Source organism: Octopus bimaculoides, chromosome 12, assembly GCF_046866305.1.
Source record: "Octopus bimaculoides isolate indiv1 chromosome 12, ASM4686630v1, whole genome shotgun sequence".
NCBI classification, from domain to species: domain Eukaryota; kingdom Metazoa; phylum Mollusca; class Cephalopoda; order Octopoda; family Octopodidae; genus Octopus; species Octopus bimaculoides.
In genome coordinates this window covers 11,032,984-11,052,635 of record NC_142939.1, presented here as the reverse complement: position 1 = coordinate 11,052,635, position 19,652 = coordinate 11,032,984, and the positions used below count along the sequence as shown (strand labels likewise).

General features: G+C 30.3%; 1 protein-coding gene across 1 annotated transcript in view; it reads left to right on the top strand.

Annotated features, from left to right (window-relative positions):
• The window catches only part of LOC106872298 (neurotrimin), a 233,675-nt gene that overhangs the window by 142,164 nt on the left and 71,859 nt on the right, over positions 1 to 19,652 (top strand). The window contains exon 5 of the mRNA XM_089360816.1: positions 7,075 to 7,368. Coding sequence (XP_089216942.1) covers positions 7,075 to 7,368 — 294 coding nt within the window. The remainder of the gene's footprint in view (positions 1 to 7,074; positions 7,369 to 19,652) is intronic.

Genomic DNA, 19,652 nt, shown 5'->3' with positions numbered 1-19,652 from the left:
TTCCCATCGTCAGAAATTTCTTATAGGATGGTCATATCCTACCTTTTTATTCTATCATTATCATTATTATTATTATTATTATTATTATTATTATTATTATTATTATTATTACTACTATTATTATTATTATTATTATTATTTATTATTTTATCACTATTATTATTATTATTATTATTATTATTATTATTATTATTATTACCATCATCTTATATTTTTTCAATTTTTCTGGCCTTGTCTCTTTGAATTTTGTTCACAAGATTTATTTTCTCTTGCCCAAATTAACTTAAACAATTAGAAACCCTGAACACAAACATGCATGGTTTCTACCCTCAAAGATCAACTGTACCTTCCTCGTCCCCCCACCCCCTATTATATTGTAGTCTGCACACTTTAATATATTCACTTGGAAATGCAAACCATCTTTAGATTGCTAAATAAATATTCTCTTTTTTTTCTTTTTTATCGATTTATTTATTTATTTTATTCAAGTTTGAAATATTCATTAATATAATCAATCAAAATTGATTTCAAAGATGTCAAATTGTTTCCATGCTTTCTTGATTTACAAAAAAAAAATTGTCTTCTCTCTGGTTTCAGACATTTATGTGTATTTCATAATCAAAATTATCTTTGTGTTTCTGAAAAAAAAAAACAAAAAAAAAAAAAAAAGGAAGTTCTTTCTTAAAAACCAAACAAAACATATAACTTCTAATTTGCCACTCACAGAAGCCATTTTCTAGCTTCTGGTTAAGATTAAGAGCAGAAAATATCGAAAGTTCATCACCTTACAATTATTGTAAGAGAAAAATTAGTAACAGATATATATATATATCATTGCGCTACCAAGTTGCAATTAAAAGTTATGTTTTCTCTCAAATTTTTGCTTCATCTAAAAGGAATTTCTCAAGTAGGTTCTGATTTTCAACAAGAGTACGAATAAACCTTGAAATTTAATGACTTACTTGATAAATTTAACAAATACAAACTTGCTATTGTATCACAGCGACACTGGAAAGTCATAAATAGTTAAGATGGTAGCGTACAAGGTAAATTAGTTGGAAGATCAATGTTTCATAGTCTGTCATTTCGTCAGATGTGAAATGAAAACACTTGACTTTCAAATGATTTAATCCAGCTCACTGTACTTAGCATTGTGTTCAGAAGTAGTCCCGTAAAATTGATAAGTAGCCAGCAACACAGAATTCAATTACTTTTGTTTGTAAATGTGAATAGAAAAGGAATTAAATTCTACTGGTTTCCTTAAGATTTAAATGAATGCTAACCACCTATTGACTGATGACATATCTCATTTTGAAAAGTCAAGAAATATTAACAATAAATAGAAAGAATGGAAATATTACTAAATGAATATAGTAATAATAATTATAATAATAATAATAATAATAATAATAATAATAATAATAATAATAATAATGCTCGCAGATATGACTATGTAGCTAAAATGTTTGTTTGCTGCCATCTAGATGCCAATTCATCCTCACACTGTGCCACTCTTTGGACATGTGTCTTCTATGGCCTTGCGCCGACCAAAGCCTTGAAGGGAATTTAGTAGTATGACAGTGCATCAGTTATAATAGTGTGTGTGTGTATGTGTGTATACATTCTTGCATTTTTTTCTTACTGTCTGACAACCATTGTTGGTTTGTTTATATTTATATGACTTAGTGGCTTAGTAAAAAGACACTGATAGAATAAGTGCCAGACTTTAAATAATTACTGGAGCTGATTTTGATAAACTAGACCTTTTTATGGAATGTTCCAAAATGGCCACAAGCAAATGACTGAAACAAATAAAAGAATAAAAGACGTAATTTAATATATTAAATCCTTAATTTCAGAAGCACTCTGTGAAAGTGCTAGCTTAATCTAAACCTGAATAGACATTCCCAGTATCTTGAATATGAACAATTTATATAAGAAGAGGTATTTTTGCACTTAGTTTCCTTCAAACCCATAAATTATTTCAACACAGAATCCATTTAACACCAGTTTTCTTCAAATAAAAAAGATTTTCTAACAGAAGTTGACAAATGGAGTCCATTACGAGATGACTGATTATCAAGTACAAAACTTAAATAACAAAATCATGATAAAATACCTCTGTAATAACTACTGTATCATTTTGTAATTGAGCATCTTATCACAACAGATGTATTTCTTTAATATTTGCTCAATATGGAAATCTGATTTAATTTTTAAAACTCTTGTAAAGAGGTGCAAACAAATGCATTGATATTTAACTGAATATTATTGTTATCATAATTAGGAAATTGGTTTACAGCTCTTTGTGCACTAAGTTTAAATTATACTGAGGTTAACTTTGCCTTTCATCCTTGTGGGGTTCAATAAAATAAAGTAGCAGTCATGTACCGGGCTCACTGAGAATGTCAAACTGCTGGTCTTTTATAAAAAATCAGAAACCTTTGTTAGGATGGTAGTGGATTGGTGAATCATTAGAGCATCAGAGAAAACATATTTACAGTATTTACTCCAGCTGTTTATGTTCTGAGTTCAAATCCTGCCAAGTCCAGTTTTGTCTTTCATCCTTCTGCAATGGATCAAACAGATTACAGGTTAAATGCTCTGCCTTATTTCATTAATCAACTTCTCCAACTCTGAATTTTAGGTCTTGTACCTGTATCAAAAACAGACATTATCATCAATGTGCCAGTGGGGGAGGAAATCGGTTAAGTGTAGGACAAAATGCATTGGAATGTTTAGTTCAAATCCTGCTAAAGTCAACATTACCAATCATCCTCCTGGGATTTGAGGAACTATGCACTATTCAAATGCTCAGAGGTGATTATATTTGACTATAAGCTGTTTAAAACATGTCTTGGTTACCGTATGAGAAATTATTATTATTATTATTATCATCATCATCATTATTATTATCATTATTATCATTATTATCGTTATTATTATTATTATTATTATTATTATTATTATTATTATTATTATTATTAATATTATTATTATTATTAAGGAGGTGAGCTGGCAGAATTGTTAGCATACCAGGCAAAATGATTAGTGGTATTTCATCTACTGCTACGTTGTGAGTTCAAATTCCGGTGAGGTTGACTTTACCTTTCTTCCTTTCGAGGGTCGATGAAATTAGTACCAGTTACGTACTGGGGTCGGTGTAATTGACTAGCCCCTCCCTCACAATTTCAGGTCTTATGCCCGTAGTAGAAAGGATTATTATTATTATTATTATTAATATTATTATTATTATTATTATGAACTTGATATATATATATATATATTCTAACTGGGATTAGATTAATTTCTTTTATATGTGAAGGTATAATAGAATTAAGCAGTTATGAAGTTGTTCATTTAACTGCACGATAATAGTTTTTTTGTTCAAATTTTCAAGTTTACAGAAATAGTAACAGCAGACACAGGTAGCTTATACTACTTTTGCAGAAATATTATTTTCTTATTGTAAATGAATGATAATTTGAAAGTGATAGAAATAATAATTACACATATAATTCTTGGAACCATTTGCGGAAATTAGCATCTGCAGTTAACGACTCATGTACTGGGAGTTAACTAAAGGTGAGAGTAAGACACCTGAGCACAGCATATATAATTATCTATCATATTTATTATTGATTTTACATGTAAACAGATTACAGATTCTCATCAATTATTTAATTTTACAAATTTTAAATTACACACACACATGCATTAATATATATATATATATATATATATATATATATATATATATATATATATATATATATATATATATATATATATGTGTGTGTGTGTGTGTGTGTGTGTGTATGGATGTCTATGTGTGTGTGTTTGTGTGTGTGTGTGTGTGTATATATCATCATTAACATTGTTTTACATCTGCCTTCTATAATGGTATGAGTTTGATGAGTTGCTATATTCCATATCAGCTCTTATTCAGAGTTAGTGGGGTTCTAGGTGGGTTGTATTGCCATTATTTCTATGACTTGATGCTGTTAACCACTTTTCAGCATTTTCTAAGTTTATTTTATCATGGCATCCGTATCAGAGAGGTTGTTATGTGCCAAGCATGACTAAAGAGATCTTTCTACCTGACAATGCTTCTGTTCATTTATCTGCAACTTTACACAGAGCAATGGATTCGTTTTTAATCAAGGCATCACTAATTAGCAATGTTACTTTGTCTCCTACAATACTAAAGAGTCTGCTCTACTCAAAGTTGTATGTATCCTATGTATCTTGTTGGATGAGAAATACTTTATCTTTCACATTAGCAATATTTTTGTGACTGAACCAGAGGTATTTATTTGCAGTATGAACTTTACCTAATTCAATTTTATTAGCGTATATCAATTATATGTTTTTTGTTAATATTCTTTTCCTTATTATTAACAAAATTTATATTTTATATAAAATGACCCTGCTAAATTTTTTCCAACTCTTGTAACAATCTCTCACAATGTTTTTGCTGGGATATGCCATATGTTGAGTTTCATGGTAGATCTTTTGTTTTTAATTTGTAATAGTATTTTAGCAATATTTCTCTTAAATACTCATAAATTATTTATAAAACTATTATAATAAGATTTACTAGAGAATGTGTTAGTGAAGAAAGAAAGCTGGAGTTGGCATTTATTCAGTTTTTCACAGAAAGAAACTGAATGTTAATTACCAACATATACAATAGAATAATCAGCTTGAAATTTACTGTTAGCCTGAATAAGCTTATTTATTAACATGATATAAACAATGCATAAGGTGAGATGATGTTAACATAGAACAAGAATATCACAGAACAGAAAATGGTGGAAAGTGAAATGTCTAGAAAAAATATTGTAATGAAATAGAAATAGTTTACATAGAATAATTTTGGACTTGGTTGTTATGACTACTTTTTAATGAGGAAAAGGTTATATTTGTAAATAAAGTCTGTAAAAAAACATAGCATGTCAAAAGTCTGTAATTGAAATGGTTTAGAAAGAATTGTTATGTTGTGTAGTTATATCTCTGTTCCATTTCTATATTACAGTGCTCTTATATTACATTTGTTTATCAATGCCACTGTAAGAAATAATATAGGCAGAAATTAAATAACTGAATGAGTAAATGTAGTGGATTATCAACAACTTCAAATTTGCTGTGAGTGTTTCATTGTATCTGAGATCAACATATTTCACCTAGCTTTCAAAGACAGGTACCAGATCACCTGAGAATTTCAGCAGCAAAAGATTACATTTCTTAGTAGTATCATATCAGAAGCTGAAGTAGAGTTCCACTTATCACATCATAGCCATCATAAGCATAACTCAGTCATAAAAGACAGCAATAGTTAGGATGATGGTTAGGAAATGGCAGTGGTTCATTGCATTTGTTCCTGAAAATCAGGGCATGAGATAACCATATTATTCATTTGCTGTGAGATAAAAAGAATACAAAAAATACACTAAATTATAATAAGAAAGGACTATCATTGATCGGAGCAAAAATATCTCAACATATCAAACCACCTGATATTTTCTAGATAATTATAAATTTGAATAAAAGGTATTAAAAATATGTTAGCAAAGCAAAAGTCAAGTCAAATAAGAGAGAAAATTAGTAAGTCAATAGTGATAAGATGATAGTTCGTGTCAACAGGACAGAGAAGATGATAATTCAATAGTTTGGTTCTGGGATAGCATTGTATACTGAGGACTAATTATTGTCATTTCATGTTAGCCAATACTTTGTCACAGCAAATCACACTAGACCTAACATTAAAGAACTCTATCTTTTCTTCAACTCACCAATTATTTTAAGCATTCTTATGACTCAAATGATTTAGAATCAGAGCCATGAATCAACATTGAGCAACTGTTACTCTGTAGAACACAGAAAAATCGATTTCTAAGGAATATAATCTCAGAACACCAAGTCTTTTAATTATAACTTTAAGTATTATTTTGTGTGTGTATGTATACATATAGATATAGATGTAAATATACATATATATATATATATATATATATATATATATATATATATATTCATGCATACACATACATATGCACACACACACATACGCACACACACATATACACACATACACATACATACACACACATATAAATTTTGCTGTCAGCCCAACTCAAATATATTCAGGCTTAATCGTGTTGTGTGTATACATTTCATTTATTTTGGGGCATCATTTTAGATAACATATCATTATATATACATATATTAATGTTTCACTTATGCATAGCAATACTAATAACCTGGTGTTAGAACAATACATACATATATATATATATATATATATATATATATATATATATATATATATATATATATATATATATATATATTACCAATTGAATAAACCTATCAGTAATGTACCTACAATGACTACTAGAAACAGCTGTAAGCCAAATTTATTCTAGTAAAGGAAAAATATGTAATGACCATTATTTTTAACTTGTTTTATATATATATATATATATATATATATATATATATATACATATATATATATGTGTGTGTGTGTGTGTATACATATGTATGTATATATGTGTGTGTTTATATATATATATATATATATATATATATATATATATATATATATATTTATATACATGTATATATGGTAATTTCATAATAAAACAAATGGTTTACATATATATATGTATGTATATGTATGTATATGTATATATATATATATATATACAAGGTATTGCTCATTAGATATTCTCTTTATTTAAGATACCCTAACCATTAAGAACTTAGCTTTAGCTAAAGGTCTTTTATGATTCTATCCCTTCATTATCCCTTTTTAAACAAACAGAACAGATTTATTTTTGAAGAACAAATAGTAAAATGAAGCACGAACTGTAGAGAAAAGTGTGGGCGTTTATTTTCATCCCTTCAAACGTATCTATTGGAAGGCATTGTACATTTTTTTGGAAGTTTCTTCAAAAGTTCAGAAACCTTAAAAAGAAAGTATTCAATCTACTGGTTGACTTAGACCTAGGACCAGTATCCCGCCCCTCCCAAAAATATTCACCAGTAAAGTATATTTGTTGTTTGCAGATATAACTCTTACAGGCACAGCCTATGTTCAGAACACAGAACCCATCCACTTGATCTGTAATGCTACCAACAGTGTACAGTCTCCTCGGGACATCACATGGTACAAGGACGGAGAAATCATTACAAGGGGCGTCTTACGAAGAGTTATAATAACTCGACGTCAAGTCTCTCCCAGAACTCTTATCAGTGAGCTAAAAATAGCACGGAGTAACACTGGAGATGACGGCATCTACGTGTGCCGAACATCTGACCTGGAAGTCACTCGATTTAAAGTGAATGTTTTAAATACGTATGGTTAGTAATTTAGTCTCCCTCTATTTGAATGCGTTGCACATGTTACTGTTATCAAAACTCTGTCTAACAATCTTTCTTTCTCTGTCTCTTTCCCTCACATAAACACTTACTCACAGTAAAATGAGTTCTTCTGCATGGAATATTGTTTTAGTGGAATGCTTTAAAACCATTTTATGTCATTGGTTTGTTAAAATATATTCTCGATTGTTTGTGTTATTTTGACTGTTTTTAAGATTCTGAAAAAAAATCATGTATATTCTTTATTCTTGTTACAATTTAAGGAATGATCAGACATGCTTTTAAATTTCAAAGGTGTCCTACAATGGGTTGAAATCAATGTTGTTCCTTGTGTTTTCTTTCTTTTGTAATTTTTATTTTCATTAAAATAATATTTTTATTAATGCATTGCATCTATTTAAGGAGAAATGTTTATATCAATTTTTTTGATTTATTTAACATTCTAAAGGAATAATTAATTAGTTAAAATAAAAATGTATTCACACATTTCCTTACAGCAATCTGATATAACGCAGCCTCCCTAAAATCATTATTATCCAACTCCTACAGATTTACTTTATATTAATGAATAAAAATAACAAATTACCATTTTATAAATCATTTTGCATTTCTATAATTATTCTCATTTTATCGATATTACAATAAAACAAAGCTTATCACTCCTTAAATATTATATTTTCAAAGGTTTATTTAAATTCCATGCCCTTGAGTATTTTTTCCCATTAATAATTTAAATTGAGTCCATCCCAAACAACAGGATAGCCCTAACAAGAACCACAATTATATCCAATTAATATATTTTTAAAAAAGCAATTAATACATTTTCCTCATATAGAAATTGACTGCATTTTATTTGAATTGTTTATAAATTTAGAATTCATAATAAATGATTGAAGCTGTAGAAAAATTATAAATATGGATATAAAGTGCTCTCTTATCCTCTCTATTTGTTTTTGTTAGCAGTTAATAAAACAACACAGGGTGCAGCATATTATCTGAAAATTTAATAATTGTGGTGCTGTTTTAAGATACTTTTATAACTTGGTAATTAACTTACTCATTTGGTTGTTATTTTGTGAAAATTGCCTCTGATGAAACATTAGTTATAAGAGGTTAGGATAGCTTGCTCTTATCATTCATTAATGCATCAAAAACTAACTTGTTAAAAATAGTCTTACATTCCAATTTATTCAATCTTATTAGTGATCTAAATCTCACAGAATCTTTTCATGCAGCAGAAGCTAAGAAACATTCCTTTGCTAATTACTATTTTGGTTCTTAATTATCAAAATATGTTGAAATTTCCACTTATAACACTACATACATGCTCACTTTCATTAAGGAAGTGGGAAACTATAATTACAATTTAATTAATTAATTATATCTTTGTTAGGAAAAAAGACATTACCGTCAATTTAAAACAGATAATAATTTATGGAATTTGAAATAACAAGATTGTTGAGTGACAAGAATGGTAAACATTGTTTTGAGAAGCATATGTTTGAGAATACGTTTTATAGGAATAAAATGTCTCTTTTAACATTTGAAATTACATAACACCTTTGTACATAGTGAAATCTTCATGACCATCAACAATAAAAGTAGGTGATTATTAACAATTTAAACTAATATTTGTTAAAATTATGTTTCCCCTTCAATTATAATGACACTGATAATCATCAGAACTATTTGTCGTGATGATGATGATGACGATGATGATGAAGACAAGTACGCTTAAAAGAACTTTGAAATTGTTGAATAGATTCAATAATGTATAATATGAAATTATATTACATTATATCTAAACATTATATTATGATTTGGTCTTCTTATAAGTGCCATGTCATGAGGTGAGGTTTGGAAGAGCTTCTGTTCAGCTTTGTAGATCAGTAAGCTATAAACATTAAGAATTATGAAATGAAACAATGTTAGGGAAGCAGGTGAGGGGGAGAGAAGTGGGAGGAGGAAGTAAAAATGTTCTATTTATGAAATATTCCCTTTACGAATTCATGAATAATTATATTTGTATATTTCGAAAATGAGTTATTAGAAGAATAGTAAAGGTTGATTGGACTATTAACCTTACCTTTTGTGTTTGTATATGAACAGTATACTCTCCGGGTGTATGTGCGTAGGTTTAGTTTTAATGATCCATCTGTTCTCAGATGATTGAGTCAATTACATGACTTCCTATGATCAATGGTATTCCTCTGTGAGTGATGAGCCTGAATGAGTTCCAGATGAGACAAATGGGATCCAATTGTTGTTGGTGTTGTTGCTCTTCTGGTCACATCAACATTTCAGCTTGGCATTGCAAACTAACAAAACAATAATTTGTTTTACAGTCCTGCCAACCTATCACCTCAAACAACCAATATGTCTCCATTTTCCCTATTTCTATCATTTTTATCAGTATTGGCACTCTTTCTACTATCTATCCTCACCTGAAGATTACTTCTGAATTTGAAACCTTGAGTAATGACATGAATAGTTGTTGAAACTAACATACGCAATGAATTTTATTCTACTCTAGGTACTGAGTTCTTTTCAATTTATCCCTAAAATTATTTTGCAAGTAGAAATATTACTACACAATAAATGTCTATATATATATATATATATATATATATATATATACTGATTGATAGATAGATAAAGAGATAGACTGACAGGCAGACAGATAGATAAATACAAATATATATACATATTTTTCCAAAGAAAGGGTCGACTGTGACTCCAAAGCTTCAGCTTAGTTTTTTTCATCACTATGTCTGATGAAGGTAGCAGCCAAAACCTCGAAGTCACAGTCACCCTTTTCCTCATAAAAATGAAATAAATATGCTGCCATGCAATCCTTCTGTTAATTTTATATATATACGATATATATAAGGAGACATAAAAAACAAATATTAATAATACATACATACGTATGTAAGTATATATATATACATATGTATGTAAGTATATATATATATATATATATATCGTTTTAGAGAAAAGAACCAAAGTTCATGAACTAATCCATGAAAATCCACAGTCATATAGGTAAATTAATAAGTAAAAACACGATAAATGAGTATAATATAATACAAAGTAAATATCATAAGATAAAGATAATATATATATATATATATATATGGAAGGCTTTCAAAGTAACTACCATATTCCCAGAGATGTGTATGTTTTCACCAACATGATACAGAAACAGAACAGAAATCTTCTGTGCCTCAACATTAATATGATAGCTTTTGCTGAAAAGATGCAAAGAGCCCAAGAACAAATAATAACAGAACTTAATTGAAGAATAACATTTGATCCTACAATAGACTTTCCTGACAACTAAAGACTACTTAAAGGAGTAATGTAAATTTTTAATAACTTTAGAATTTCCAAGAAGCAATTAAGCATCAGTGACTTCAGGTCAGTTTGATTTTATCATGAAGCAATTGAGATAAATAAACCCAAGGATATGATGCCAGTCTATGACTCATAACATTTTTAGATGTTTTAGTACCTAAACCCTAAAGCTAGGTGGATTTAGATAATGTATAATTAAGTACATAAGACATAAAAATTGAATAGAATATTTCTGATAGACTATCCCAGAATCCCATTTGTAAAAGAGACTTATAAATTGAAGAATATTGCAAGATATTCAGATCAGAGAAACATTTGCATAAACATTGTTAAAGAGCTTCATGGTTGAATGACCATCATTGCCAATATTTCATCTTTCAGCTATGACGTTAGGCTGGTATACTATTATTGTTGAAACTGATAAGCAATGAAGTGAATGAAACAGTGGGATAATGGACTAAGCACAGGATTTAGTTTCATATTCCCTTTCTATTGTGTCCAAATCTTGCTAACGTTGACTGTGTCTTTTATCCTGCATAAGAGTCAATAAAACCAGTATTAAGGTTGCTTCCATCAACTATAACTATCCTCTATAAACGTTGAGTTTTATATCTATTTGTGAAATTATTACTGCTAAGAAAGTAAAGTTGATAATAAGTTATCATCGAACCGGATCTATGTGGTGTGGTTTCAATCTCAGTCAAGTTTACTTGGAAAACTAATTCTCTTCTGACTAATTCTCCCTGTCAAGTTTGATATTTTGTACTATTTCATTGTTATTTAATTATTATATCTTTTATCCTTTATAGTTTACTTGTTTCAGTCATTGGACACTGCCTTGAAGGGTTTAGTCAAACAAGTCAACCCCACTTCTTATCTTTTAAGTCTAGTATTTATTCTGTCAGGATCGTTTGTCAAACCACTAAGTAATGAGAATGTAAACAAACCAACACTAATTGTCAAGAGGTGGTGGGAGACAAACACAAACATACACACGTATACAACAAGCTTCTTTAAGTTTCCATCGACAAAATCCACTCACAAGTCTTTGGTTGACCTGCAGGAGCTAAGTGGTTGGAAAGCAAACATCTTACCACACAGCCCCACCTATGCCTATATGGTCAGTATTGAAATAGTATTTGATACAGGCCCAATGCTATATATTTTGGTGACCTTTATCTTTTTAGTTCACATATAGCTAGGTTCATATTTAAAGTAGAATTGAAATTGTAGTGTTGTACTATTTAGTTCCAATCACATGCATAAATCTTACTTCTTTCGATTTCAACATGCATTTTTCTGGGTTCAATAAAGTAAGTCCTATAAATATAGTGAGATCAATTCATTTGCTTGTACACCCACAAAATCTGTCCTTGTGTAAGTCTACCAAAACTGATATCAAAACATTCCAGACTACACCAACCTACTAATGTTAAAGATAAATACTTTGCATTATAATGAATGGTGCCAATATTTGGTCAGTCACCCAGTAAATTGTCTAAAGCTAGTAAAATTAAAATGTTGAACTTTAGTGTGAAAGCTACAGTATACTTGTTGCATAGATGTCAGTTCATTAATATAAGTACATAAGAAGATAATATGCTATGTAGTTTTTAATATAAGCTTAAATATCTCTAAAGAGCAGGCAGCACAAAAGTTATGTGATTTTGCTTGTAATTATTATTATCTTTTACTTGAAAAGGTTGGTGGATTAGCAGACTCAGCTTCTCAGATCATAAGTTCAAATCTTTCTGAGGTCAATTTTGCCTTTCATTCTTCCAGGACTGATATGATAAAGTAACAGTAAAGTACTGGGGTTGACTGAGCCAACTATCCCCTGCTCCCGAATCTTTGGGTGTGCGCCTGTCAGAAACAGTTAAAACTTAGTTAAAAGTAGGACTCTCCCAATAGCCTTTCTTGATCCTTATACAAAAGGAAAGGTTAGAATGGTAGGGTAGTGAGGGGATAAAATATCTGGACAAAATTTATGAAACAAATATATTTGGAGAAGGAATGTTAAAGAAAGTAAGTTCTGGGATGGAAAGATTGAGACATAATAATGAAGTGATAAATTACAATGTTCTTCAGAGGAATAGTAGCACCATCACTCATTTTACCATCATTGTTTAACATCCACTTTCCATGCTGGCATGGGTCGGATGGTTTGACAGGAGCTGGCCTAGCAGAAGACTGCACCAGACTTCTGTGTCTGTTTTGGCATGGGTTTTACTGCTGAATGTCCTTCCTAATACCCCCCCCCCACATAGAATGGGCTGAGTGCTTTTTATGTGGCACCATACCTAGGGACTAAAACAATTTTGGCTCCTTGTCCCTTAATTAACAGGTATAATAAAGAAAAAGAAATGTTTTGACCATTCCCACTTGCACCCAGGAAATGAATATTACCTGCTCATCCTTCCCTCCTTGTTACATCACTAATTCTAGCCAGGTATGTGATTTAGGCCACAAACTCATCATCTATATATCATCTGGCCACCATGATATATTAAACTAGTATACTAATTCTTTAATAAATAAAATATTCGAATCTATATAATACATATATAGAGTTTGTTTACAGAACGAAACATTATTCTTTAATGCTATCATAGCGATCACAGTTTATCAGATATAGTTTATCTAATTTCTTTTATCTTCCAGCCAGTTACTGTGTTGTTGTTGCTATTGTTGTTTTGTAAATTATTCTTTGGAGTCATCTCTGACAAGCTTTTTGCAATGGCAGTGTGTCTGGTTGTTTGCTTATCAAATAGTTGAATACCAGATGTAGCACATTTCAAAATTATAGTTTTCTTTTCATTTAGTTTCTTTCCTCTTTGAAAATAAAATTATTAAAAACCCATATAGTTGCTAATTTGTTTACAAAGTCATTTACTCATTGTTACCAATATATTATTAGTTTTAATTTTTCTTTTTTTTTGTTTTATAATTTTTATAATTTTCATTGTAAATATTTTACAGTATTTATTGATTGAGATATTTTGTTCTGATTATGGTCGTTCCAGTAACATGAAAGTATTACGATGAACATTGCAATCCTTATCATGGTCATTTCAATAACATCAAAGCATAAGGATCAACATTCCAGTCCTTATCATGAATTTGGTTCATTGTTAAAAGGAAACAAAATTGGAAATAATCCATTGAGTGCCAAAAGACTACATTGCCATTCATTAGAGCCTGGAAAGAAACAGAGCTAGTAATATTCTAGTTGTAATATTATGCTTTGTTAGTCTGTTAAAATCCTAAGAGCACAAATATAGTACATAAGTCAACAGGGCAGCTGACAACAAGCTTAGAGGCCAGTGGTTCATATCTGCTTTAGAGTGAGTGCAGTTTTATGTAGCTAGGATACTTCATTTCTAGTTTTACAGATAGACAAAGTCACATAATTAAAATAACTGAAGGAAATCACCCAGGAATGTGATCTGTGCTAAAAAAAAAAAACTTAGACTGGTTATGATGCAATGCAAAAAAATATGCAATCAATAACCAAGTAATAATAATGTGATGAAAAGAAGAAAATATTTGATTGATGACTGATATAAATTTAATCTGAATGTGATCAGTATGGGTAGCAACATTGAACATGCATGCTTTATTTGTTTAAGAGACCAAAACATGTTCAGAGTTACTGCCTGGTCAGTTTAAATTGATATTAATCATTAGGCTTATGTTTTATTCTCCTTGATACATAATTATAAACTGACACTTCTAGCTACATATTTGCAATAGAGTCAGCACTGACAAGTGTTTAATTAACTGAGAAAATGTATTTACCACCTCCTGTGGGTTTGCAAAGTTGACTGAGAAGTTATTGCGCTTTGCATCCTGGTAGTGACTTTGCTGAGCTGTAAGAGCATTGGATGGGAAACCTTTGTGTTCTGAGTTCTTGCTGGAGCCTTTTGTCTGAGATGCCAACCCTTCTAGCACCACCAATAGTTCTATGATACAAGTTTCTTGTTTTAGATGGATCTACATTAAAAATTTCCATCCAAATTTCATGGTAATTGATATTCCAACCATCAGTTTAATAACAGCAATTTAATTTCACTAAATTATTCATAATTTTCAAAATCAATTTTTCAAAATCAATTATTTTCAAAATCAAAAACCCAAAACAGCATATTTTAATGGAAATATGATAACGAAAATAACGAAAGGGTTAATTTGTCATTAGTTTTAACAGCACCAGCTGGTCCTTAGGTACTTTAGGTGATCCCACTTTGCTGCAAGCATTCAGACTAGAGTTCTCTGCTTTGAGAATAACTTCCCCTGTTCATCCTAACAGTCTTAGAGGATCTGGTAGGAATCATGGGAATTGCCATACCATCCAGATTAAGCATTAAAGGGAAAAGAGTCCTTTGGCTAGAGTTTCCTAATCTTACCATTCTTTTTTTCTTGGCTCCCATGAGCTGTGAGTGATCATTGGCATACAATAATCCATCTGTCTATCTAATACCTCCACAGTACATCCCACAATTATTACCACAAGACAGACACCTTAGTTGAATAATAATGATTCTACAACAATGGTTGCTAAATGCCATTTTATTTTTCCATTCAAATATTCAGATATGAATGCCCTGATGCATCAATATTATCAAGAATTGGTTAGCAAATGCCATAGAAAAACTCATTTCATTTATATTGCTAATATCTTTGAGAAAGGGATGAATGTCACACACACTCATTCTCCAATCATAAAATTCATTTCTGACTCTCTAACTGTGTAAGACATTACCATTAGAGAAGACAATGAGTATGCTGAATTAACAGAGCACTGGATGAAAAAATATCTGTCATGTTTAGATTTACCTCTCTAAATTCTAGCTGCCATTTCTGCTTGGGTTGATTATAATTTTCATTATTCCAAGGATGATAATATTTTTACTAGTAATATAGTTGTGTTTGTTAAATCAACTACATTCCTGCTCTAGAAATATATGGCCTTATGCCTTTCAAAAGCAGTGAGTGTTATGGGGCAGTAGTCAGTGCATGGAGGGAGTGCAACTTTATATTGGTTCCTGGTTTTGCCATATGAGTAGTACAACCCTCCCTCTATTCTAAGGATGCAGAAGTGGTTAAATATTAGAAATAACAAAATTTGTAACAATGAAAACTATAAAATAATAATATCTTAACAAGCTAAGTTTGCATTGTTAAGTTCAATTCCTAGTCAAACTATTTCACTTCAATACCTACCTGGATGGCAACAGCTTGGAGAGTGGATAGGTAATACAGGTAAATTGCTGACTTTCCCTTGGGTTAATGGAGAGTGTTAGGATTTGATATATTCTCATGATTTGGTATAAACAGATAATAGTCGATCGTACTAAATTTATACTTGCTTAGTGTGAAATTAGTATTGGCTGATAAATGGTATTCTAAGATTGCTATCCGTCAACATTAATGTGCAATTGTTTCTTTAAAATAGAGAAATGTCTCTGTCATTAAAGTGTAATAACATATATTATAGACAATTGATCAGAGAATAGCTAAGCAAGATTATAATCAACACTACTTAATATTATTTCGTACAGATATATCAATGTAAGAGAGTAACAGAATCAGTAATATATATATACATTCCACTTTCTCTATGTTCTAAGGTGAAACAAAATTACAAATCTCTACTCTTGTACTGATGGGTAAACCACATTCAACCTTTCTACTACCATTTATTATTTCTGGTCTTCTTAAAAATATTTTATGAGAAACAAGAATACAAGTAGTTTATTTGGTAAATTAAAAGTAAAATTCAGTTCTTTTAAATTTCACATAAATATTAAATAATCGATAAGAACAATACAACAAAAAATAGGCAGTAATACTTAATTTTCCAGTAGTAAAGAATGAATGTCAAAACATCTTGTTTTATCTTCTGTAATCTTCAGTCTTTGTGTTCAGTAAAAAAGATTATTATCAAACTGTTGTTCATGAAAGAGAAGATGATGGTGTCACTAACACCTTAGCAGAATTTTTGTATTAAACTTAATGTCACTTATTTACTTAGCTGGATACTGGATTCATTGGGAAAGTTACCTGTGTTACACTCAGGTGATCCACAAAACTTGAAAATCCGTGTCTCAGATGATACATTCTGGTGATCCACAAAACTTGAAAATCCGTGTCTCAGATGATACATTCTGGTGATCCACAAAACTTGAAAATCCGTGTCTCAACTCCTCATATCCAGGAAACCAGAGGATTTTATTTATGTGTCCTTTTACAAATTTATTGACATATACAGAGTTTGAAAATTTACAATATGGTCTTTATTTTAAAAAGTTCTAAATATTGTTGATGTAGAGTCAGGCAAGTCCATAAAAGCACTTAAACTAGCTTCTAGTTCTTTTACTATTTAATAAATACAGATGTATTTACTGCTTGGCTCTGGATGATAAAAACTTAGAAGAAATATAAGCATATCTTTGCCATGAATGTAACATTTTCAAAGTTCAAGCTACAACAATACAAAATATATATAAGTACTATGGTTGACTGGGCCCAAAAATTATATGTAATCAAGTGAAAATAATATAGTTGAAAATTATTATGCAGTAATCAATAATCAGTTGTCATAAAAATAGTTATTAACTACGCATTTCAATCAACAATTCTGATCATCATAGAATCTGAAGTTAATCTCTTTAGTTTTGCATTTCTTATTTTGGAAAGAAAATATGTCTGTTGCACAAATGCGTGGTCAACTATGCCAAAAGTAGCAATTAAGGTAGTGGATTAACAGATTGGCAAGAACCTCAGAACAAATGCCTTATTGTATTTATTCCAAAACTTTGTGTTCTAAGATCAAATCTCACTGCAACTTACTTGGGCGTTAGACTTAGTCTGTCATGTAGTTTAACAACTATCATTATTATTATTTATTGTTTAAGGATGGTGAACAAAACACCCATGTTTCCAGAGCTGAATTATTCAAACCCCAAAGAATTCCTATGATGCTCCCCTACTAACTCTGCTCATGATCAGAGATAGACATATCAAGAGCCACTAAGGGTCATGCTCAACTGGTTAAGGTCAAGCAACTGACAAGCAAATCTGTGGTATTGAGCAGAATAATTGCTCTAGCCCATCTTTTTATACCAAGACAAAACAATATACATGATAACATTTCGAATCAGTTAAGATCAAAATCCATGAGAGCCACTGCATCAGGGCATTATTATTATTATCATCATCAATTAGACTTTTATCCATTGACTAATAGCTACAGTCTTACATATTGTTTTTGCTTTGCTCTCTCCTTAATTCATTGGCGACTTCTATAGATAGACATCTATTATAGAAACTCCACCAACCTCAAACTAAGGATTTATTCACTTACTGTTTATTTTCAGTTTGTGCTCTCAAATCAGTTTTGCACCATCACTAGCTATCTATTTAAACTAAGTACAAAATCAAATTTGTACACGGCAGGGCTTTGTATATTAAATCAACTTCACCTCTAATCTATTACTAATACATACCTTCTTGGCCTTCTAATATATAAGTTAATTCAAAGCAGCCTTTGAGTGTTTCGATGTTTTTAGGTAATTTCCACTGCCTTCAGTTTTGTATAATAATAATGATGATGATAATGATAATGATGATGATGATGATAATAATAATAATAATAACAACAACAACAACAACAATACTTTCTACTACAGGCACAAAGTCTGAAATAATTGGTAAGGGGCTAGTAGACTGTATCAATGCTACTGCTCAACTGGTACTTCTTTCATGAACTCCAAATGGTTGGAAGTTTTAGTAGGGAGGGAGGGTGTTAGTTGATGCCATCACCCTTAGTTATTAACTGGTGCTTTATTTTATTGACCCTGCAGGGATGAAATGTAAAAGTGACCTCAGTGGGTTTTGAACCCAGAATGTAACGATTTCAAAGAAACACTGCAAGGCATCTTTATTTTTTTTTTTAGAGCTGCAACAATTCTATCAAATAATAATAATAATTATTATTATTATTATTATGATAATGATAATAATAATAATAATAATAATAATAATAATAATGATGATAGTAATAATTATAATAGTTTTCAACCTTGACATAGGCTACAAACTTTTAGGTAATGAAGTAGTGAATCAATACTATTGCTATTTTGTTTTCTAAGCTTGGAGGGATTAGAGGCGAGGTTAACCCCCACCTGGATTGGAACTTAGAGTGTAAAAGTTCATGACTATGCGCTGTAAGCATTTAGTTTGGCACATTACCATTTCTAAAAAAAAAAAAATCAGTTTACTTTTGACTCCTGTTTTCCCAAGACTTCTACCTAGAAGCACTATGATTCAGACAAAATTGTATGATTACATCAACAGTATTTCATTCATAGAAGAAAAGTTAGCAACTTTTAACTGCCAAAGTTTCATGGTTATGTGTTACAAATACAACTGTCTTTGAAAATCACTTCCAGCATCTACACATAAATAAATCTTCTTCCCCCCCACCAACCCAGTCATAACTTGGTATTCTATCAGGCATGATTTCAATCAAATCACACCTACAAATTCCCACATGAAAGAGAGTAAAATAAAAATACATTTATAAAGACCAGCCATTTATTTAACCAGATATCCTAGTTTTCAAACTTGGAACCAATTATATGAGTGTATGAATATGTGTATGTGTGTGTATATATATATATATGGACAGTTGTACCTATTCACAACTAATTGATCTGCAGTTTTGAATGTGAACCCCTAAAACTATTCATAGCAACTGGAAACCTCATTTGGTATTACTTTTATTTCTATTGCTTTTATCTACTCTATAGACTATTGTGTGAGTGGTCACAGTGCTTATATGCCAAAATAAGCAAGCCTTTTATGTTTCTCTATAAATAGTAAACATGACAATAAATCTTTAACCT